The sequence below is a fragment of the Nerophis lumbriciformis genome, linkage group LG24 (genome assembly GCF_033978685.3).
Source record: "Nerophis lumbriciformis linkage group LG24, RoL_Nlum_v2.1, whole genome shotgun sequence".
In the NCBI taxonomy this organism is placed as follows: domain Eukaryota; kingdom Metazoa; phylum Chordata; class Actinopteri; order Syngnathiformes; family Syngnathidae; genus Nerophis; species Nerophis lumbriciformis.
In genome coordinates, this window is record NC_084571.2 from 13,423,169 (window position 1) to 13,446,531 (window position 23,363).

General features: G+C 40.0%; 1 protein-coding gene across 4 annotated transcripts in view; it reads right to left on the reverse strand.

Annotated features, from left to right (window-relative positions):
* Nucleotides 1-22,939, reverse strand: part of atf7ip2 (activating transcription factor 7 interacting protein 2) — a 61,207-nt gene extending 38,268 nt beyond the window's left edge. The window contains exons 1-9 of one of the 4 annotated variants that reach the window (XM_061981599.1): nt 22,840-22,939; nt 22,446-22,512; nt 18,080-18,211; nt 9,490-9,555; nt 9,378-9,406; nt 9,264-9,295; nt 9,143-9,192; nt 953-998; nt 792-850 (exon numbers count right to left, since the gene is read on the reverse strand). In XM_061981599.1, coding sequence (XP_061837583.1) covers nt 792-850; nt 953-998; nt 9,143-9,192; nt 9,264-9,295; nt 9,378-9,406; nt 9,490-9,555; nt 18,080-18,211; nt 22,446-22,511 — 480 coding nt within the window. In that variant the 5' untranslated portion in view covers nt 22,512; nt 22,840-22,939. Of the gene's footprint in view, nt 1-791; nt 851-952; nt 999-9,142; nt 9,193-9,263; nt 9,296-9,377; nt 9,407-9,489; nt 9,556-18,079; nt 18,212-22,445; nt 22,513-22,678; nt 22,737-22,839 lie in introns of those variants that run through there. The other 3 variants (XM_061981598.1, XM_061981595.1, XM_061981597.2) reach the window with 3 other exon arrangements.
* Between the last annotated feature and the right edge of the window lie 424 nt (nt 22,940-23,363).

Genomic DNA, 23,363 nt, shown 5'->3' on the forward strand with positions numbered 1-23,363 from the left:
AGAACGGACTTTTCTGGAAAAATATGCCAAAGAGGACCTATTTCACAGCGAAGGCCAAGACTACCTCTCGTTCAGCGGCGCCTCTTTCAAGCACACTCACACACACGGCCCCTCTACTTACCCCAATCCCTTCTCTCTCTCTTTCGGTCTCCTCTGTAAGGAACAGCTCTGCACTGTAAGCAAATTTGACTTTATATGACAACTGAACGTATTTTATTTACACTATTTGAATTTATGATTTTTTATTTAAGTGTTTAATTTGAATTGTGATTATTTTATCTTTAATGTTGCCTTTGAATTTTCAGTAAAGCAATTTGAATTGCCTTGTTTACAAATAGTAAACTTCTTGAAATGTTTTGTATAGTAACAATATGGTATTATGTTATATAATGGTCATTAAAGTTAAGGATTGTTGTGGTTTCTGATTGTGAGGGCACCAAAAGGACTTTGGCGGTGTGTACACGTGTTGGCAAAGCAGCGCATACAGGACAGTTTGGCTTGTCGTTGTTGTTTTAGATTGTTAATAAAGAGATAGTTGATCCATCACCTCTTTGTTATGTTTGTTTGACATGCTGTACTATATCACTTTATATTGTGTTCAAAGTATACAAACCATTAAAATATGGACTTTTGTCAATGCTGGACCTCATTATTCATATTTACATTCTTTCTTATGGAGACATGTGCTTCCCTATATGGACTTTTTCAATTTAAGCCCCAATTAAGTTCGTAAATAGAGGCTCCGCTGCACATTTATGCGTGCTATGCTTTGACAGGTGCATGTAACCTACTTGGTGCTGAGGAGGAGGAGACGCAGCCTTACACAGGTTTTCTAATGCGCTCATCACTGCTGGATTAGTAGGCAGAAGGAGGGGTCAGAAAAAAGGCGGTAAAAGCAAACATGGTCACATGTATTTTTACTTTGTCTTATACAAAATTTAAAAAAACATACCAGTATTTTCTGCTTGTATCCTCTTTAAAGAAGATGTGGTGGATTCCTAAACAAAAAGAAGGGATTGAAGAGTTAACTTTTGTCCGAATCCGAGCAAATTGTCATGAGCAGTTTCAATAATGTGGCCGTGTCTTCGACTCGATATCGCCACGAACGTCGATATTGTGAGACAAAGCAACCTCCTGCTAGCTGGCTAATGTTAAAACGAACACCTGAAAAATTTTTTTTTTTTTTTTAAATAAAAGTTGACGGATTCAGCCAAAGTATATTTTCTTTTACCTACCATTTTGTACGTCCGGCTGTAGTTACCATGGAAATGTCACAAAGATTTTTTTTATGCATATTCTATGTTTTTGGGCCTAATGAAGCATTTTCAAGCATAAAAATGGCTAATTGGACTAATATCAATACTACATTAGTATTCATGAGCCCAAACCAATCAGAGTGCGCTGTTCAATATCTTGGCCACTTATTGGCTCAGCTCTGGCAGCATTATCAGACTATATGGGTGTTATTTCATGTCTAAAGGGCTCGAATATTGTTAAAAATGTATTTTTGAAGGCCGTAAACACGTTGTTATGCTCTAATAGGGTTGCCATACAACATATGATATCGTTATGATATCGATATGCTACCGACGACAGAGCTTATGATACTGTATTTTCGTCATATTATAATAATGCATGTTGATGATGCATTCTATCTGTGTCCTAATCGATTCACATCCGAATGGCGATTTTTATTCAATCCTGATTCTAAAATTATTCATAATTTTCAAATATCGATTCCAAAAAATATATATATATACCGTATTTTTCGGACTATAAGTCGCAGTTTTTTTTCATAGTTTGGCCGGGGGTGCGACTTATACTCAGGAGCAACTTATGTGTGAAATTATTAACACATTACCGTAAAATATCAAATAATATTATGTAGCTCATTCACGTAAGAGACTAGACGTACAAGATTTCATCGGATTTAGCAATTGGGAGTGACAGGTTGTTTGGTAAACGTATAGCATGTTCTATGTTATAGTTATTTGAATGACTCTTACCATAATATGTTACGTTAACATACCAGGCACTAGAGATGCGCGGATAGGCAATTATTTCATCCGCAACCGCATCAGAAAGTCGTCAACCATCCGCCATCCACCCGATGTAACATTTGATCAGAACCGCACCCGCCCGCCATCCGCCTGCACCCGCCCGTTGTTATATATCTAATATAGACGATGCAAGGCATTAGTGAGGTTATAAAGCTTTTGCCTGTTAAAGAAAGGAGACTGATCCAATGCAGCACAGACATTCGCGTGCCACGCTGTCACGACCCAGACGCACACCAGTGCGCAATCATATGGGAGTCGCGCTGAGCGCACCTCCAAGCGCGTCTCGCTGCCGGCGACGGCCGGGTATGGGCCCAACGCTCCAGCGCCATCCATTTTCAGGGCTAGTTGATTCGGCAGGTGGGTTGTTACAAACTCCTTAGCGGGTTCCGACGTCCATGGCCACCGTCCTGCTGTCTATATCAACCAGGGTGAGCCCCACCCCTTTCGTGAGCGCACTGCGCGCGGAGTGACCCCTGTTACGCGCCCCCGGCAACAGGGGTGGCGGGCAGGTAAGCTGCGCGGGCGGAGCGCGCGGAGTGACCCCTGTTACGAACCCCCGGCCACGGGGGTGGCGGGCAGGTAAGCTGCTTACCTGCTGCGCGTGACGCCGGCCGCGGCGAAGGCGGACGAGGCGGGGTGTCGGTGCGGTGGGCGCGGTGGTGACCCTGGACGTGCGTCGGGCCCTTCTCGCGGATCGCCTCAGCTACGGCTCCCGGTGGGGCCCTCTCGGGGGAAGGGGCCTCGGTCCCGGACCCCGGCGAGGCGTCCCTTCTCCGCTCCGTAAAAGTGTCCATCTCTTTTCTTTTTTTTTCTTCTGTTGTGGCATATGCAGCAGGTGCCTGCTCGTTTTTCGTATGTGGGTAACAACATTTAACTATGTATATATATTTCCGAATCTATTTAAAATCTAATTTTTTTTTATTTCAACCGCCCGACCCGACCCGACGATAAAATCTAATTTTTTTAAATTTCATCCGCCCGATCCGCGGATAATCCGCGGACTCCGCGGTTGTGCCCGCAAACCGCGCATCTCTACCAGGCAGGTTCTCAGTTGGTTATTTATGCGTCATATAACGTACACTTATTCAGCCTGTTGTTCACTATTCTTTATTTATTTTAAACTGCCTTTCAAATGTCTATTCTTGGTGTTGGGTTTTATCAAATACATTTCCCCCAAAAATGTGACTTATACTCCAGTGCGACTTATAAATGTTTTTTCCCTTCTTTATTATGCATTTTCGGCCGGTGCGACTTATACTCCGGAGCGACTTATACTCCGAAAAATACGGTATATGTATATGTCTATAAATATATCTATATACATATATCTATATAGCTATAACTATATATGTATATATATATATATATATATATATATATATATATATATATATATATATATATATATATATATATATAACTATATAACTATATATATATATATATAACTATATATATATATATATATATATATATATATATATATACATATGTCTTAATAAGGTTATCCAAAAAATAGTGCTCGATACCGTAGTAGAGCGCAATATATGTATGTGTGGGAAAAAAAATCACAAGACTACTTCATCTCTACAGGCCTGTTTCATGAGGGGGTTCCCTCAATCATCAGGAGATTTTAATGGGAGCATTCACATACCATGGTTTATATAGGGCACAGAGTGGGTGGGTACAGGCTGGTGTAGGGGCGTGGTGATTGGCTCATGTGTTACCTAGGAGGTGTTTCCGTCTGTGGCGGCATGCTGATACAATTTCGCTGCGCTTGTTGAGGGATGACTGGTCTGGACAATATATAATAAACAGTTTCTCTTTCAAGCATAGGTTGCATCTTTTATTACCACTATTGTAAGGTGTGCTGGATGCAAGAATTTGCCATGTTATTGAATATTCAACATTATTGTCTTTGAGGTCCCAAATGTGTTTGCTGAGTTCTGTGGTATTCCGCAGGTTTTGGTTCCTGAAAGAAGCCTTGTGATTGTTCCATCTGGTTTTAAACTCTCCCTCGGTTAATCCTACATATGTGTCGGATGTGTTAATGTCCTTGCGTGTTACCTTAGATTGGTAGACAACTGATGTTTGTAAGCACCCCCCGTTGAGAGGGCAATCAGGTTTCTTGCGGCAGTTACAGCCTTTGTTGGTTTTGGGGTCGCTCTGTCAGGGGGCCGACGGCTCATTTGCAATTGTTTTGTTGTGGTTTGAGATGATTTGTCGTATATTGTTCATACAGCTGTAGCTCAATTTAATGTTGTTCTTGTTGAATACTTTTCTTAGGCTGTTGCTTTTGGGAAAGTGTTTGTCAATCAGAGTGAGGAATTTGTGGCCAATGTTAGTTGAGACGTTTTTGCTACCAGATGATGTTGTTTCGTTTTCTGTTCTTTTTTGGTTGGTTTCCAGGCGTGGGTTCATAGGTGAGGGTGAAATTGTATCCGCTTTCATCAAGGGCTTTTTGGTACGGGGGGGTTGCTTGGTCAAATTCAGCTTTGCTAGATGACAGCATCGATAGCCTTTTATTAATTCCGGTAGGTATTCTTTTCGTGGTGGTGGGCGGGTGGTTGCTGTCATGGTGCACGTATTGGAGTGTTGTGTTGGATTTCGTGAATGGTTGGTAGCTGTTATTTCTCAGGTTGAAAGTGACATCGAGGAAGTGGACGGTTTGCTTGTTGGCTTCAATCGTGATCCGTAGGCCGTTCTCTTTGAAAATTTGGCATATGCGCTTCTTGGTATTCTCGCTGCTCCTTGGCGAGGCGCGACACACTGCCAGTCCGTCATCACGGTAAATACCAAGGTTCAGGTTGAGGCTAGCGAGCTGGGAGAGGAGGAACTCAAGCACTAGACTTCGCCTCAGACTACGACTCAATCACAGGCAACGAAAGAAACATCATCATCCACGCAAAAAACTCCATTCTCATCCACAACAGTACACCATGGCAAAAAAAGAACAATGCAACATTTGACGTCACTATGGGAAGTTTTGACGGAGCAGAAACGTGTGAACTCGTTGGGAGTTTCCTCCTCTCCCAGCTCGCTAGCCTCAACCTGAACCTTGGTATTTACCGTGATGACGGACTGGCAGTGTGTCGCGCCTCGCCAAGGAGCAGCGAGAATACCAAGAAGCGCATATGCCAAATTTTCAAAGAGAACGGCCTACGGATCACGATTGAAGCCAACAAGCAAACCGTCAACTTCCTCGACGTCACTTTCAACCTGAGAAATAACAGCTACCAACCATTCACGAAATCCAACACAACACTCCAATACGTGCACCATGACAGCAACCACCCGCCCACCACCACGAAAAGAATACCTACCGGAATTAATAAAAGGCTATCGATGCTGTCATCTAGCAAAGCTGAATTTGACCAAGCAACCCCCCCGTACCAAAAAGCCCTTGATGAAAGCGGATACAATTTCACCCTCACCTATGAACCCACGCCTGGAAACCAACCAAAAAAGAACAGAAAACGAAACAACATCATCTGGTACAACCCCCCATACAGCAAAAACGTCTCAACTAACATTGGCCACAAATTCCTCACTCTGATTGACAAACACTTTCCCAAAAGCAACAGCCTAAGAAAAGTATTCAACAAGAACAACATTAAATTGAGCTACAGCTGTATGAACAATATACGACAAATCATCTCAAACCACAACAAAACAATTGCAAATGAGCCGTCGGCCCCCGGACAGAGCGACCCCAAAACCAACAAAGGCTGTAACTGCCGCAAGAAACCTGATTGCCCTCTCAACGGGGGGTGCTTACAAACATCAGTTGTCTACCAATCTAAGGTAACACGCAAGGACATTAACACATCCGACACATATGTAGGATTAACCGAGGGAGAGTTTAAAACCAGATGGAACAATCACAAGGCTTCTTTCAGGAACCAAAACCTGCGGAATACCACAGAACTCAGCAAACACATTTGGGACAACATGGCAAATTCTTGCTTCCAGCACACCTTACAATAGTGGTAATAAAAGATGCAACCTATGCTTGAAAGAGAAACTGTTTATTATATATTGTCCAGACCAGTCATCCCTCAACAAGCGCAGCGAAATTGTATCAGCATGCCGCCACAGACGGAAACACCTCCTAGGTAACACATGAGCCAATCACCACGCCCCTACACCAGCCTGTACCCACCCACTCTGTGCCCTATATAAACCATGGTATGTGAATGCTCCCATTAAAATCTCCTGATGATTGAGGGAACCCCCTCATGAAACAGGCCTGTAGAGATGAAGTAGTCTTGTGATTTTTTTTCCCACACATACATATATATATATATATATATATATATATATATAGTTATATAGTTATATATATATATATATATATATATATATATATATATTTGTGATAGAGTGATTGGAGCACATACTTGTTGGTCACAAAAAACATTCATGAAGTTTGGTTCTTTTATGATGTGACCAAATCTGCTGGGTCAAAAGTATACATACAGCAATGTTAATATTTGCTTACATGTCCCTTGGCAAGTTTCACTGCAATAAGGCGCTTTTGGTAGCCATCCACAAGCTTCTGGCAAGCTTCTGGTTTTATTTTTGACCACTCTTCTTGACAAAATTGGTGCAGTTCAGCTAAATTTGTTGGTTTTCTGACATGGACTTGTTTCTTCAGCATTGCCTACACGTTTAAGTCATGACTTTGGGAAGGCCATTCTAAAACCTAAATTCTAGCCTGATTTAGCCATTCCTTTACCACTTTTGACGTGTGTTTGGGGTCATTGTCCTGTTGGAACACCCAACTGCGCCCAAGACCAAACCTCCGGGCTAATGATTTTAGGTTGTCCTGAAGAATTTGGAGGTAATCCTCCTTTTGCATTGTCCCATTTAAAGTACCATATGTGCTCCAATCACTCTATCACAAAAAAATAAGAGTTGTAAAAATTATTGGAAACTCAAGACAGCCATGACATTATGTTCTTTACAAGTGGATGTAAACTTTTGATCACAACTGTACCGGTATATATATTCTTCTTTTTTTTTAAAATAATGTTTAGGCCATCTCCATTCAACTAGAATACGTTTTTTTTAACCTATAACCTGTTTTGAAAAAGTTTCATCATAACTATTATACCAAATAACACATTGCAAGAAGCAGTTTGTAATGAGAATCAATTCAGAGTCGAGATTCAACTCTGAATCAAATTGTCACCTAAGGAATCGGAATGAATCATTGGGTGCCCTAGTATGCACACCCCTACCAACGACCGAATCAACGCTTCTGAGTCACTAATCCTCGCCTCCATGGCGGCCAATAAACTGAGTTTCTCACAAGTCTCGTTATCACTGGAGGATGCTACACTACTAGGAATGTCATGGTATGAAAATTTAGTATCACGATTATTGTGTCCCAAATTATCACGGTTATCATTATCATCGCGGTATTTTTACATGTGCTCAAAATGTTCAAAAGGTACTTTCACTGAACTTAACCAAGTTTTATTAAAAAATAAACAACACATTCAAAATGACTTCCTTTGTAGAAGAAACATTAGTGTAGATAAGAACACGGTATTACACGTACCTCAAGTAGAAATTAAACTAAAACAAGTGTGTAGTATAATAGCAGAAACAAAATAACAACATAAATAAAAATAAAAATGAATTGAAATTTATGCAAGATGGCACCTTATGGATATAGGATATAAACAATTAAAACAAATATAAGAATTTTGCAAAACGGCACCTGATGGCCATAAGACATAACTGCCCTTTTTGTCCATATAGATAAACATAGTATGCATATAAAAACTAGTCTTACACATAGGGCCGTGCGATTAAGGCCAAAATAATAATCACGATCATTATGTTAAGTAAAACAATGTTATGTTGGGGTGTGGACGCGACGCCATCATGTAATTTGTAAGGGTTAATATATAGAGATAAACGTTATCTATATATTTAAAGACAAATATCTGTGTTTGTGTTCATTAGTATCAACGTGTCAGCTTTTTCTTATTACATGATGCCTTTATCTCTATTTTCACATGTTGATAGTGTGGAGAATGCATATATGTTTAAGAGTTCTTTCTTTATTCATAGTCATGTTTGTATCAGCTAGCACTATTCCATTGTATATTCTGTATACCAGTTTCTCTTTGTCTACATAGGTCTGTTTAGTGTTTTAGACTTTGGAATGTGAAGAAGACACATCCCCCTCCTTGCCTTATCAGTATTGGGGGAAGGGGGGGGGGGGGGGCATTCCTTTCTGGGGGGGACTGCTTTCCTTTTGAAGAAGTCGTTTTTTTCCGTTGGGATGTTAGACCATCCCGAGATGACGCTATGACTGTACTGGTCTGGGCTGGTTCTCCTGAAGCTTCAGTAAAACGTGATAATATTCCTATTCTGTCTTGATGGTCCTTCTTACTCAGCATATATGTCATCGAAAGAATTTGGGATTGACCAGTGACTTTAATTCCCTGGGAGGAAAAGCTTGTCAGACGCAACAATAGAGAGAGGTATTTTTTAAGTAATGTACAGTACATTGTGTCTACATAGACATGTACTGAATGTATGTATATGTACATGCTATATTGGGACAGATCTATTAAGAGTTTGAGCAGAAATCGTCATATAAGAAGTCTAATAAACAAGCTTTGTTTTTCTCCAACAACACCATGTAATTCAGTGCAACAGTTTGGCCAACAAAAATAAATGGTAGTGATACCTCTCACATCAAATACACAATCTTCAAACCTCAGTGTGCAGATACTTCCAACCGATTTTTGCAATGTGTCATTTGTTGAATAATTATGACTTTTTTCAAAACAGTTACAAGTTAGAAAAAACTCCCTCTGGTTGCTTGAAGATGGCCTAAAAACCTTTTTGAAATGTACTCATACGAAAAATAATAATATAGTTTAGATTTTTTTTTTTTTTATAAAAAATGTTTGAAAATGTTGAATTGATTTAGAATCAGGATGAATAAAAATTGCGATTCGGATGTGAATTGTTTTTTTTCTCTTCCGTTTTGCCCACTAACCACTTCTTTAATAAACCCACAACAATTGCACAGGAGAAAAACAATAAACAAGACTTACCATGATTCCAATGAGATAGTTTTTTGTCTTGTCCTTGCTTGTATCTATTGCTAGTCATAAAGAGTCCACAAATGAGTATCAAACAAAAATCCAGCGATAGTGATTAATATTATAATCTTACTTTCTGGCATGCTGTTATCGTCAGAGTCTATGCTGCGGAGCAGAACGTGACATTGTTTCAGGAACAAGTTACAAGCATATTAACGCCACATTGACCTTGCTGAAGTCGACTTACTTGATGATTTCAGAATCCTTCACAGAGCGCTGAAAGTATGACAAGTCGCAGGTTAGTTTTACATAAATGATATATTAAGGTGGACTGGCATGGAAATCAGGAGTTTCCTGACCTTTTTCTTTGTTTCCGCCGCGGCAAGAGCTGCTTTTGCTCTCCTTGTAATAGTCTCAATGCGTGCCTGCGGAACAAAACAAGAATCCGTAGAGGCGAGTGTGTTTGTTGTGTGAGTTTAAAATAAAAAACATGTCTGATGTGTCACTATTTTCGTATTTTCCAGACCATAGGGCGCACCGGATTATAAGGCGCACTGCCGATGAGCGGGTCTAATCAGGTATATTTTCATACAAAAGGCGCACCAGATTATAAGGCGCATTGAAGTGGTCATATTATTATTTTATGTGGTCTACATAACATGTGATGGTGGTTCTTTGGTCAAAATGTTGATGTTTTACAGATCACGTTCAAGCCGCTTTCTGACAGTCGCTTACGGATGCGCTGTTTTGTGGGCGGTCTTATCTATGTGGCTCACCTTCGACAGCGTCTTCTCTCCGTCATCTTTGTTGTAGCGGTGTAGCGTGCAACGACGAGAGTGGAAGAAGTGTCAAAAGATGGAGCTAACTGTTTTAATTACATTCAGACTTTACTTCAATCAATAACGGAGCAGCATCTCCTCATCCGTGGCTCACTAGCAATAACAACGCCGCAAATGTGTCCCGTGAAAAAACGTCCAACCAGAACTCTCTAATAACTAAAGTTCCTTGGGTGCATAATGTAAACTCACTACACCGGTATGTTTTAGCACTTTCATGGCGAGTTTACTGACAGATATAAGCAAGAACTCTACACTACTTTATATTAGAAATGGCAACAGCGGAGGATGAATGTCCCATAACAAAAAGATAGAGAAAAAGAAGAAGCTTATCGACTACGGTGTCGGCACGAACTACAAAAGCGAATGCGCGCAAACTTTCAGGACTACAGATCTGCAGGTACCAGAAGGTAAGAAAAGTTGCTTTTGCATAATATTGCGAAACAAAACGCCAGATAATATGTCTTACCTTATACACACACCATAATGATACTCGTATGTTGAAGCACAGTACAATCCATCAAGCGGTGCGGCTTCAAAGCTTACCAAAGTTATACTAAAACATTTTGATAGATTTTTGAGTGGCCATGTGTAATGTTCTATATTTTCAATGGAACATATAAAATGTTGGTGTTGTTTACTTGAGTCATATTGCAGTCTACACGTATCTCTTGTGTGTGACTGCCATCTACTGGTCACACTTATCATTTCACCATGTACCAAAGAAAACAGCTTCAAGGTCGGTAAGCACAACCAAAATGATTCCGTACATTAGGTGCACCGGGTTATAAGGTGCACTATCGAGTTTTGAGAAAATGAAAGGATTTTAAGTGCGCCTTATATTCCGAAAAATACGGTAACTGAAATAAACAAACCAGGTTTCTGCAGGTATCATCAAATCTAAATTAGTGATTTTTAATGGCACTTATAACAAACTGAATGCCCTCGCCCTACTGCAGATGGATGTTATGTATAGCAGAAAGCATACAATTGTGTGTATAGACAACATTGTAAGCATTTGACAATGATCAATTTACCGGTAACCCTCCTGTTGTCCTCGGGTCATTTTGACCCGCCACTGTGTTAAAAACCAAAAAAAAATCCCGTAAACAATATTTTTTTGACTTGAAATTTTATGACTTTTCCTAGATTGGCACCAACAGCAGAAAAAGTGAAATGTTGCTTTTATTCACATTTCCATGTAAGCTGTACAAAAAAATGTACAAAGGTGGTCTTCGGGTCAAAATGACCCGAGAGTCACAAAGTGTTGAAATCAAAGTCACAGTTATTTATACATCACATAATGTTACAATGTTTTAGTTGTTTTAGTCCATCAGTAGCAGAGCTCTTTTTCTGTGGATTTCCAGAGATTATAAAGGTGCGGCAGATCACAGGGCCCCGAATTCTGTCTATGCTGAAGCCATGCCTTATACCGCTGAAGAGGCTTTAGAGCTGATTTTTACAGATGTCCAGCAAGACAGCTGATTCAGCAGAGGAAGTGGAGGGTGTATCAGAAGAAGAAGATGGGGAGGAATACAATCCAGAGCATGATGAATCATCTTCAGAAGAAGAAAACCCCGAAGCTGAAAGAGAGACTTTCCTTTCAAAAAATGGCAAAAATAACATGGTCCTCAGCAGCATTTGACTATCAAGGCAGGCATGCAGAACAAAACATCATAAAGATGACCCCAGGACCCACAAGGTATGCCGTTTCTCATGCCCATGACATTGTCTCTACATTCTACCTGTTTATCACACCAGCAATTGAAAAAATAATCCTGGAGATGAAAAATTTGGAGGGTTTTCGCAAATATGGAGACAGCTGGAAAAAGATGGATGAGACTGACCTGCAGGCCTACTTAGGGCTGCTAATATTAGCCGGTGTAAACAGGTCCCGAGGTGAGGCTGCAACTAGTCTATGGGATGCAGAGAGTGGAAGGCCATTTTTCCAAGCCACAATGCCCCTCAAACTCTTTCACACCTACTCAAGACTGATACGATTTGATGACCGTGAGTCAAGACCAGCAAGACGTGTGACAGACAAACTTGCAGCCATCAGAGAGGTCTGGGACAATGTAGTTCTTCTGAGCACACTGCACCAGATGGTGACGTTAGCGATCGTGAGGACAGGAAGCCAGTCATCATCCTAGACTACAACCGCAACAAGGGAGGTGTGGACAACCTAGATAAGGTGATTGGAACATACAGCTGCAGAAGGATGACTGCCCGCTGGCCACTGGTCATCTTCCACAACATCATTGATGTTTCCTCCTACAATGCCTTTGTGATTTGGAGAGAGATCAACCCGACCTGGATGTCTCGTAAGCAGAACAAGAGGGTGTTCCTGGAGAAGCTAAATGTACTTGTAATTCCACTCATTGAAAGAAGGAAGCATGTCCCCCGCACAGAAGCCTCAGCAGCAGTTGTAAAAGCTATTCAGAGTGCAGGATCTCCTGATCAACCTGAGGATCCAGCTACCACAGCCACTTCCCCAGCTAGGGCAAGTAAGAGGAAGAGATGTCAGTTCTGCCCTCAAAAGAAGGACTGTAAAACACATACTGTGTGCTGCAGGTGTAAGAAATATATCTGCAAAGGCTGCACACTTGCATACTGCCCTACATGTGCCAATTAGGGTTAGTTAATTAGTGAATTAGTTGAATGGGTTATGTTATTTTTCATATTTTTGTATTGTACATTGTCTTCAATTGATCACTGGAGAAAGAAAAGAAAGAAACTAAGTCATTGGGAAGAATAAAAATGCATTCAAAATGCACATTTTTTTGCTTTTCTTAAGCTATATAGAAATGAAGTGAAGAGGGGAAACTCAGTTATTCACACATTTTGTGGTGAATGACAAGTTGTTTCTTCAAGCAAGATGAAATTTGGTGTTTAAATTCAATTAAGCTGCTTATATTAGGGGTTTTGTGAAGACGGGTCATTTTGACCCGGAGGACACGGGGTGTATACAGGAAATGAGGACAACACAAGGCTTAAATAGTTTAAAAGTGCACATTAACTGTGGCCAAATTAAGCACTTGTGATGTGCGGAACGATACTGAAATACCAATACCAAATTTTTACACTCTAATATTGATGCTCAAACCAAAATATCGATACTTTTGATACTGTAGTTGTTTGAGATTATGTTTAGCATTATCACAGTGTAAAGTAACTAAATCATTGAGACCTTGTCTAAAAAAAAAAAGTAATGGTGGGAAAAACTTTATAAACCGTATTTTCCAGGCTGTAAGGCGCACTTAAAAAATTTTTTTTTCCTCAAAACTTGACAGTGCGCCTTATAATCCGGTGCGCCTAATGTACGAAATAATTCTGGTTTTGCTTACCGACCTCGAAGCAATTTTATTTGGTACATGGTGTAATGATAAGTGTGACCAGTAGATGGCAGTCAAACATAATAGCTACGTGTAGACTTCACTACGATGGCAATATGTCTCAAGTAAACAACACCAACAATTTATATGTTCCATTGAAAATATAGAAAATTACACACGGCACTCAAAAATCTATCAAAATGTTTTAGTATGACTTTGGTAAGCTATGAAGCCGCACCGCTTGATGGATTGTACTGTGCTTCAACATACGAGTATTATTATGGTGTGTGTATTAAGGTAAAACATATTATCTGGCGTTTTGTTTCACAATATTGTGGAAAAGCAACTTTTCTTACCTTCTGGTACCTGCTGATCTGTATTTGGGATCTGCATGAATCCTGAAAAATTGCGTGGATCCGTCGTTGTAGTCCGTAGTCGATAAGCTTCTTCTTTTTCTCTATCTTCTTGTTATGGGACATTCATCCTCCGCTGTTGCCATTTCTGATATAAAGTAGTGTAAAGTTTTTACTTATATCTGTCAGTAATCTCACCATGAAAGTGCTAAAACATACCGGTGTCGTGAGTTTACATTATTCACCCAAGGAACTTTAATTATTAGAGAGTTCCGGTCGGACGTATTTTCACGGGATTGTTGTTGTTTCTGGATGAGGAGATACTGCTCCGTGATTGATTGAAGTAAAGTCTGAATGTCATTAAAACAGTTAGCTCCATCTTTTGACACTTCTTCCACGCCCATCCTTGCACGCTACACCCCTACAACAAAAATGACGGGGAGAAGACGCTGCCAAAGGTGAGCCAAGTAAATAAGACCGCCCACAAAACAGCGCTTCCGGAAGCGACTTTCAGAAAGCGGCTTGAAGATGATCTGTAATACATAATCCAAGCAACATTTTGACCAAAGAACCACCATTACATGTTATGTAGACCAGTGGTCCCCAACCTTTTTGTAGCTGCGGACCGGTCAACGCTTGAAAATGTGTCCCACGGACCAGGGTTTTGTTTTTTTTTGTTTTTTTCATAAAGAAATACAATCATGTGTGCTTACGGACTGTATCCCTGCAGACTGTATTGATCTATATTGATATATAATTTATATATTGTGTTTTTTATGTTGATTTAATATAAAAATAAAAAAATAAAAAAAATAAAAAAAATGTATTTCTTGCGCGGCCCGGTGGTTGGTGACCACTGATGTAGACCACAAGGAAGTGTTTTACATTTACAAAAAAATAATAATAATATGACTCCTTTAATGCGCCCTATAATCCGGTGCGCCTTATATATGAAAAAGATCAAAAATAGACCATTCATCGGTGCGCCCCATCCATCCATCCATATTCTACCGCTTGTCCCTTTTGGGGTGCTGGAGCCTATCTCAGCTGCATTCGGGCGGAAGGCGGGGTACACCCTGGACAAGTCGCCACCTCATCACAGGGCCAACACAGATAGACAGACAACATGCACACTCACATTCACACACTAGTGCCAATTTAGTGTTGCCAATCAACCTATCCCCAGGTGCATGCACGCAGTCACGGGGAGAACATGCAAACTCCACACAGAATGATGCAGAGCCCGGGTTTTTTTTTTTTTTTGATTGAGACTTTTACAAACCCCGTTTCCATATGAGTTGGGAAATTGTGTTAGATGTAAATATAAACGGAATACAATGATTTGCAAAACCTTTTCAACCCATATTCAGTTAAATGCACTACAAAGACAAGATATTTGATGTTCAAACTCATAAACTTTTTTTTTTTTTTGCAAATAATAACTAACTTAGAATTTCATGGCTGCAACACGTGCCAAAGTAGTTGGGAAAGGGCATGTTCACCACTGTGTTACATGGCCTTTCCTTTTAACAACACTCAGTAAACGTTTGGGAACTGAGGAGACACATTTTTTAAGCTTCTCAGGTGGAATTCTTTCCCATTCTTGCTTGATGTACAGCTTAAGTTGTTCCACAGTCCGGGGGTCTCCGTTGTGGTATTTTAGGCATCATAATGCGCCACACATTTTCAATGGGAGACAGGTCTGGACTACAGGCAGGCCAGTCTAGTACTCGCACTCTTTTACGATGAAGCCACATTGATGTAACACGTGGCTTGGCATTGTCTTGCTGAAATAAGCAGGGGCGTCCATGGTAACGTTGCTTGGATGGCAACATATGTTGCTCCAAAACCTGTATGTACCTTTCAGCATTAATGGCGCCTTCACAGATGTGTAAGTTACCCATGTCTTGGGCACTAATACACCCCCATACCATCACAGATGCTGGCTTTTCAACTTTGCGCCTATAACAATCCAGATGGTTCTTTTCCTCTTTGGTCCGGAGGACACGACGTCCACAGTTTCCAAAAACAATTTGAAATGTGGACTCGTCAGACCACAGAACACTTTTCCACTTTGTATCAGTCTATCTTAGATGAGCTCAGGCCCAGCAAAGCCGACGGCGTTTCTGGGTGTTGTTGATAAACGGTTTTCGCCTTGCATAGGAGAGTTTTAACTTGCACTTACAGATGTCACGACCAACTGTAGTTACTGACAGTGGGTTTCTGAAGTGTTCCTGAGCCCATGTGGTGATATCCTTTACACACTGATGTCGCTTGTTGATGCAGTACAGCCTGAGGGATCGAAGGTCACGGGCTTAGCTGCTTACGTGCAGTGATTTCTCCAGATTCTCTGATGCCTTTGATGATATTACGGACCGTAGATGGTGAAATCCCTAAATTCCTTGCAATAGCTGGTTGAGAAAGGTTCTTCTTAAACTGTTCAACAATTTGCTCACGCATCCTTGTTTGTGAATGACTGAGCATTTCATGGAATCTACTTTTTTTTTTTTTTTTTTTTATATATATATAAATGTTTTTATTAAATTTGACAGGTATTACAATATACAATAAAACAGTAATCACATTTTCCCCTTTTTTTCCCACCCACCTCCAAGAACAGCAACCCAACACATACCCCATACACACATAAACCCCCCGCTCCCCAGGTCCTACATAAGTTAAAGGTACAGTCACAAATGGAAAATAATTAGTACCGGTACATCACTTTCTTCTCAACATAGGCAGATAGTAAATACACACCCGGAATAAATATAAATAAAATAAATGAAATGACAAAAAAATAAATAAAAAAGAGGAAGCTGGTTTATGAAAGGTGAACTTTTCATGTGTCCTGTAGCGTCTTTAATTTAGCTATGTAGTCAACCACACAGCCCCAAACAGAATAAAACTTCCCAGGTACCCCCCTAAGATTGAACTTTATTTTCTCCAGATCGAAATACATCATAAGGTCTTTAAGCCATAAGGAGGCTTTGGGGCAGACTGGTGACTTCCACTCCAGCAAAATTCTCCTACGTGCTAATAAGGATGCAAAGGCGATACTATCCTTAAATTTTCTCGTTATTTGGGGATCTGAGACCGTCCCAAAAATAGCCATTTCTGCACATAGAGTCAGATTTAAATCCAATGCCTTAGCAAGGTGTTTGAAAATAGTTGTCCAATAATCCAGCAAATGGGGACAAGACCAAAACACGTGCGTCATGTTTGCAGGTGACATGTAACATCTGTTACAAGTATCCGAGATATTGGGGTATATTTTGGAGAGTTTGGAATTAGTGAAATAAATACGGTGGACGACCTTAAATTGTATTAAATTAAGCCTTGAACAGGATGTACTGTTGTTAATTCGGGTTAAGGCAGAATCCCAATCTCCATCATCTATAGATCTGCCAAGCTCTTCTTCCCAATTCCCTCTGATTTTATCAAGAGACATTTTACCAAACTGGGATATTAAGATGTAGATTTTGGAGATTAGGCCTTTCTGATTTGTGGGAATATCTAAAATTGAGTCAATTAGCAAATTAGGTGGAGTATTAGGGAAAGAGAGACTATTTGATTTAACAAAATTACGAACATGAAAGTATCGAAATAGGTCCGATTTTGGTAGGTCAAATTTTTCAGACAGTTCACTGAAACTAGCGAAGACATCACCAATATATAAGTCCTTTAGCCTGCTAAGGCTTGACTGCTTCCATAAAGAAAACGCTACATCTGTGCTAGGAGGGAGGAAGAGGTGAATCTACTTTTATACCCAATCATGGCACCCACCTGTTCCCAATTTGCCTGTTCACCTCTGGGATGTTCCAAATAAATGTTTGATGAGCATTCCTCAACTTTATCAGTATTTATTGCCACCTTTCCCAACTTCTTTGTCACGTGTTGCTGGCATCAAATTCTAAAGTTAATGATTATTTGCAAAAAAAAAAACGTTTATCAGTTTGAACATCAAATATGTTGTCTTTGTAGCATATTCAACCGAATATGGGTTGAAAAGGATTTGCAAATCATTGTATTCCGTTTATATTTACATCTAACACAATTTCCCAACTCATATGGAAACGGGGTTTGTATTAGTAGATTGCACAATACAGTACATATTCTGTACATTTGACCACTAAATGGTAACACCCGAATAAGTTTTTCAACTTGTTTAAGTCTGGGTCCACGTTAATCAATTCATGGTGATTGAACTCAGGACTACTCAGGACCTTCGTATTTTAAGGCACATGCACTAACCCCTGTTCCACCGTGCTGCCTACAGTGCGCCCCATGGTCCGGAAAATATGGTAAATTCTATTGTGTTGCGTTCATCATCATGCATTCTCCCCATATAAATATATATTTTTTTTAAAGATCAAAAGTCAAAGTTAGAGCTGTCATAAGGCTAACCTAACCACTCATTGTACCAACCTCAAGTTTTTGCATGGTGCTCCCGTAATCAATGTCATGTTGAAGTTGTTGAATAGTTTCTGCTAATATCTGAAGCCTGGAGTTGTTAGAATTCACCACCTTTCGGATTTCCCGTTCGATCACCGCCTCGAGCTGAAAAAAAACCAAAACACATAACACAGGCAGTTGTATAATATGCATTTTAAAGGGAAACTGTACCTTTTTGCAAGACAAGAACACGCGTTTTTTTTCCCGATGCATTCTAAGTCATAAATAAACCTTAGCGAAAGTCAGCTAACAATGGAGTCGATGAGAGTCGCTCTATTCAACCTATAAAGCGCCCCAAAAACATCCAAAAACCTCCATTAATGTTTTATATACACGCTATAATATATAAGTAATATAGTAACATTTATTATAACATGTAACATTTACATTTATCATTTAAAGCATGCGTCGGCGTATTAATTTTATAGACGCATCATAATGTATACTGTATCTGTCAGGTACAAACACCGATGACATCTATTAAACAAGACAAGAAGCAAAGGAATCAAACAGAGACAGGATTCAATTTAGCTCATGAGGAGAAACGCCTGGGGCTGCACACTCAGCTACAGCCTCCCACCACGCTCTGAAGGCAGTCCCAACGCCCTCCCTCCTTTATTTGGGCATTTTCTGATTGCATTACATTACATTCAGCAGTTGTTCCTAAGGTGAGGGGGTTCATAAACAGTTCAAAGAAAAGGTGCCTGGAGCGGTGTCAGGTTTTCCCCCTCTCTGCTTTGTAGACTTCGGGTCATGACAAGGTCTTTCTGTGGCTGTCCAATAGATAAAAGAAACCGACACCTCCACGTCGCATTCCATCGCACACAGTGGAGGTTTACAAGTGGTAGACCTTTTGCTTGATAAGAACAAAGACACCTTTTGTCTTCTCGCAGGGCAGCCTGAACTCATGGGAAAACAAGTTGTGTGATAACTTATATACAACTACCGTATTTTCCGCACCATTAGCCGCACTTAAAAACCACAAATTTACTCAAAAGTTGACAGTGCGGCTTTTAACCCGGTGCGCTTTATATATGGATAAATATTAAGATTCATTTTCATAAAGTTTAGGTCTCGCAACTTCGGTAAACAGCCGCCATCTTTTTTCCCGGTAGAACAGGAAGCGCTTCTTCTTCTACGCAAGCAACCGCCAAGGTAAGCACCCGCCCCCATAGAACAGGAAGCGCTTCTTCTTCTACTGTAAGCAACCACCCGCCCCCGGAAGAAGAAGAAGCGCGCGGATTTTCGTTTCATTTCCTTTGTGTGTTTACATCTGTAAAGACCAGACCACAAAATGGCTCCTACTAAGCGACACGCGTATAACGCAGAATTTAAACTTAAGGCAATAAGTCATGCCGAAGAACACGGAAATAGAGCAGCAGCAAGAGAATATAACATAAATGAATCAATGGTGCGTAGGTGGAGGAAGCAAGAAGATGACCTGCGCCAGGTAAAGAAGACAAAACAGAGTTTCCGAGGGAACAAAGCAAGATGGCAACTGTTGGAGGACAAACTCGAACAGTGGGTTGTTGAGCAGAGAGCAGCAAGCAGAAGTGTCAGCACCATCACTATTCGAATGAAGGCAACAACGCTAGCAAGCGAACTTCACCTGGATGATTTTAAAGGTGGTGCTTCTTGGTGTTTCCGGTTCATGAAAAGACGCTTATAGACTACGGTGTCGTCACGGACTACAAAGGCGGACTCGCACAATTTTTCAGGATTTATAGAGATCCCAAATACAGATCAGCAGGTACCAGAAGGTAAGAAAAGTTGTGTTTGCATAATATTGCGAAACAAAGTGCCAGATAATATGTCTTACCTTATACACACACTTTTCAATTCGGACACCGAAGACGAAGAATTCGAAGGATTTACGAATGAAGAATAACTTCAGAAAGTGAGCGCTATGTTTATTTTGTGTGTTGTGACATTGACGTTCGAGCAACATTATGTTGCTATTGCTCTGCACTATTTTGAATTTTACTATGTTTGTGATTGCACATTTGCGTACATTTTGGGACAGAGTTGTTAGAACGCTGGTTTTTAATATATTATTAAAGTTTGACTGACCTATCTGACTGTTTTTTTGACATTCCCTTTAGCGCAGCGTAGGCGCGGCTTATAGTCCGGGGCGGCTTATAGGTGGACAAAGTTTTGAAATATGCCATTCATTGAAGGTGCGGCTAATAACCCGGGGCGGCTTATAGTGCGGAAAATACGGTATTCTGACAGTATCCTTCAACAACAACAACACTAATAAACACGGCAGACTTCATGAGAGACAACAAGCACAAAGGATGATCCAGAAACTAATATTTTTGATGTGTGCTAAACAGATGCCACTTTATCAATCAATCAATCAATGTTTATTTATATAGCCCTAAATCACAAGTGTCTCAAAGGGCTGCACAAGCCACAACGACATCCTCGGTACAGAGCCCACATAAGGGCAAGAAAAAACTCACCCCAGTGGGACGTCGATGTGAATGACTATGAGAAACCTTGGAGAGGAACGCATGTGGGTAACCCCCCACCCCTCTAGGGGAGATCGAATGCAATGGATGTCGAGTGGGTCTGACATAATATTGTGAGAGTACAGTCCATAGCTTTAGTCAAACACTAAGCATCATGTAGCTAAAAAGAAATACAAACTACCAACATAATAAAACAATCACTTACTGTACAATGTCTGCTCTCACTGGGATGTTTATATCGTCCCGTTTAAATGAAACATTAATCATAATCGTCACAAAGGGCCGCAAACAAGAATCTTTTCGTGTCTTTCTCGTCAAAGTTGACTAACTTCTCAGTTTATGTCCACAACCTTCTACTATCCAGGTGAGAGACACGATTTATAACCTGGAATTAACTTTCACCAACCCATGGGCGATGCAGCAGCTCAATATGTCAATATAGCAGCATAAGCTAGAAAGCTTATGCTGCTAAAAGTAGTTTGTAAATGGGTTATACTTGTATAGCGCTTTTTTACCAGTCTGCGTTAGCGTTCATAATAACATCAATAATTGATTTTTAATCCGAGCATAGCTCCTGAATTGTAATCGTAATCAAACCGTGAGGTGCCCAAAGATTCCTACCTCTAAGCATCAAGTAGTTAAAAAATAAATACAAACTGCCAACAAAATAGAACAATCACTTACTGTACAATGTCTACTCTCACTGGGCTGTTTATATCTTCCCGTTTAAATAAAAATATATATCATAATCCTCACAAAGGGTTAAAAAAAAGTGCAGCAAAACAAGCGTCTTTTCACGGATGTCAAAGTTGACTAACTTTTCAGTTTATGTCCACAACCTTCTACTATCCAGGTGAGAGGCATGATTTATAATCTAGAATTAACTTTCACCAACTCAGAAACGATGCAGCAGCTCATTATGTCAATATAGCAGCATAAGCTAGTTAGCGCTCTGTGATCACGGCGCTGCTAAAAGTAGTTTGTAATTGGGTTATACTTGTATAGCGCTTTTAATACCAGTCTGCATTAGCGCTTATAACATCAATAATTGATTTTTAATCCAAGCATAGCTCCTGAATTGTAATCGTAATCGAATCGTGAGGTGTCCAAAGATTCCCACCTCTAAGTATCAAGTAGCTAAACAAACTGCCAACATAATAAATCAATCACTTACTGTACAATGTCTGCTCTCACTGGGATGTGTATATCTTCCCGTTTGAATGAAATATTAATCATAATCCTGACAAAGGGTAAAAAAAAAACAAGCGTCTTTTCTTGTCTTCCTCGCCATCGCCGGGTCAAATTTAAATGTAAAAGAAACCAACTTCTAAGTTTATGTCCACAACCTTCTGCTATGCAGGTGAGAGTAATGATTTATCATCTAGAAATAAGTTCCACCAACTCAGAGGCGATGCAGCAGCTCAATATGTCTACATAGCAGCATAAGCAAGTGAGCGCTCTGTGATAAAAGTAGTCTGTTCACATTAGCGCTTATAATAACAATACTGCTAATACTTGGTTAACATTTAGCTGAAATTCATGTAAATTGGCTATTTTGGTAACCAAACAGTCCTGTTACGTTCGATTGATCGCCCTGAGAATACAATGGCCTGGATGATTGAGAACATCCATAGATATAACAGAGTATTGCCTGCAGTTTTTGGATGTTTTTTTTAGCATTTTTGGCCACCTCGTACTAGCCGTATTTTACGACCTTGAATGCATAAAAAAAAGAAAAACATGTGTCTTAAATAGGGTTCGTGAATGATAGGCAAACACTCTAAAACAAGTGCAGTAACCCTATAAATTTGTTTACAATTAAGTAAGTGTGCGGAACTTGAATTACTGTACTTTTAGTCACTTACCTCAGATTTCGAGAACCTTTTTTTACCGTTTTCAAGGTAATCTGACTCGGGGAGCAGCCTCTTCATTCTTTAATGAACAGAAACAAAAGTGGACGTTTAGCACAACAATGCGAGCCCTAAAAACGTCCATAATTGGGGACGTCAGCTACTGTGAATTATTAGCCTTTTAGCACAATTCGGAATGTAAACGTCAAAGTGTAAACATGCTGCTGTTCACACTTAAATAAACTAACGTAGTCTGATGTTAGAAGGGAAGTCCTACATTCAGGCTAACTGGCAGTCTAAAAGAACATTCCACAAACGTGTAAAGACCAAACACATCCTACATATGTAAAATATACATAAATCAATTATTTGATAGGTATAGTCATTGAATAAAGAATGTAGTTAATACCTGGAAAAGCCGCAAACTCAAGCGTGTTATAGTTCTGTGTTGATGTATTTCTTCTTCTTCTGCAACGTGGAGTGTGGAACAAGACAGACGTGAAACACCGCCACCTTTCGGTGAGAAGTGGCACTGCCCAGTGTCCAAAAGCCTGTTCTTATGCGCATGCGCCAAAACCTCAGCCACTTCCGTTTGGACTATTCTTTTCAAACTGGTTTGCGAAAACAACCGATTTATAATCTCAAATAGTCAACAACTAAAACTTACATTGACCCACATTGTTTAAACCATTTGTATACACTTGCGTTATTATTGTTTTAATGTTTTCAGCAAACCGTTGGCGAACGTGGCTCGCAATAGCATGCAAGTGTGTCTCATTTGGCATATTTTCAGCAACCTTAAATAATATCACTCGGTTCCTAGGGGGGGAAATCAAACATTAAATTGTTTATTTTTTTCAAAGTGAATCTTATTTTTTAATTGTATTAATTATTTAAATTATTAAGTTAAACTTGGAAAATGTAAAATTATGG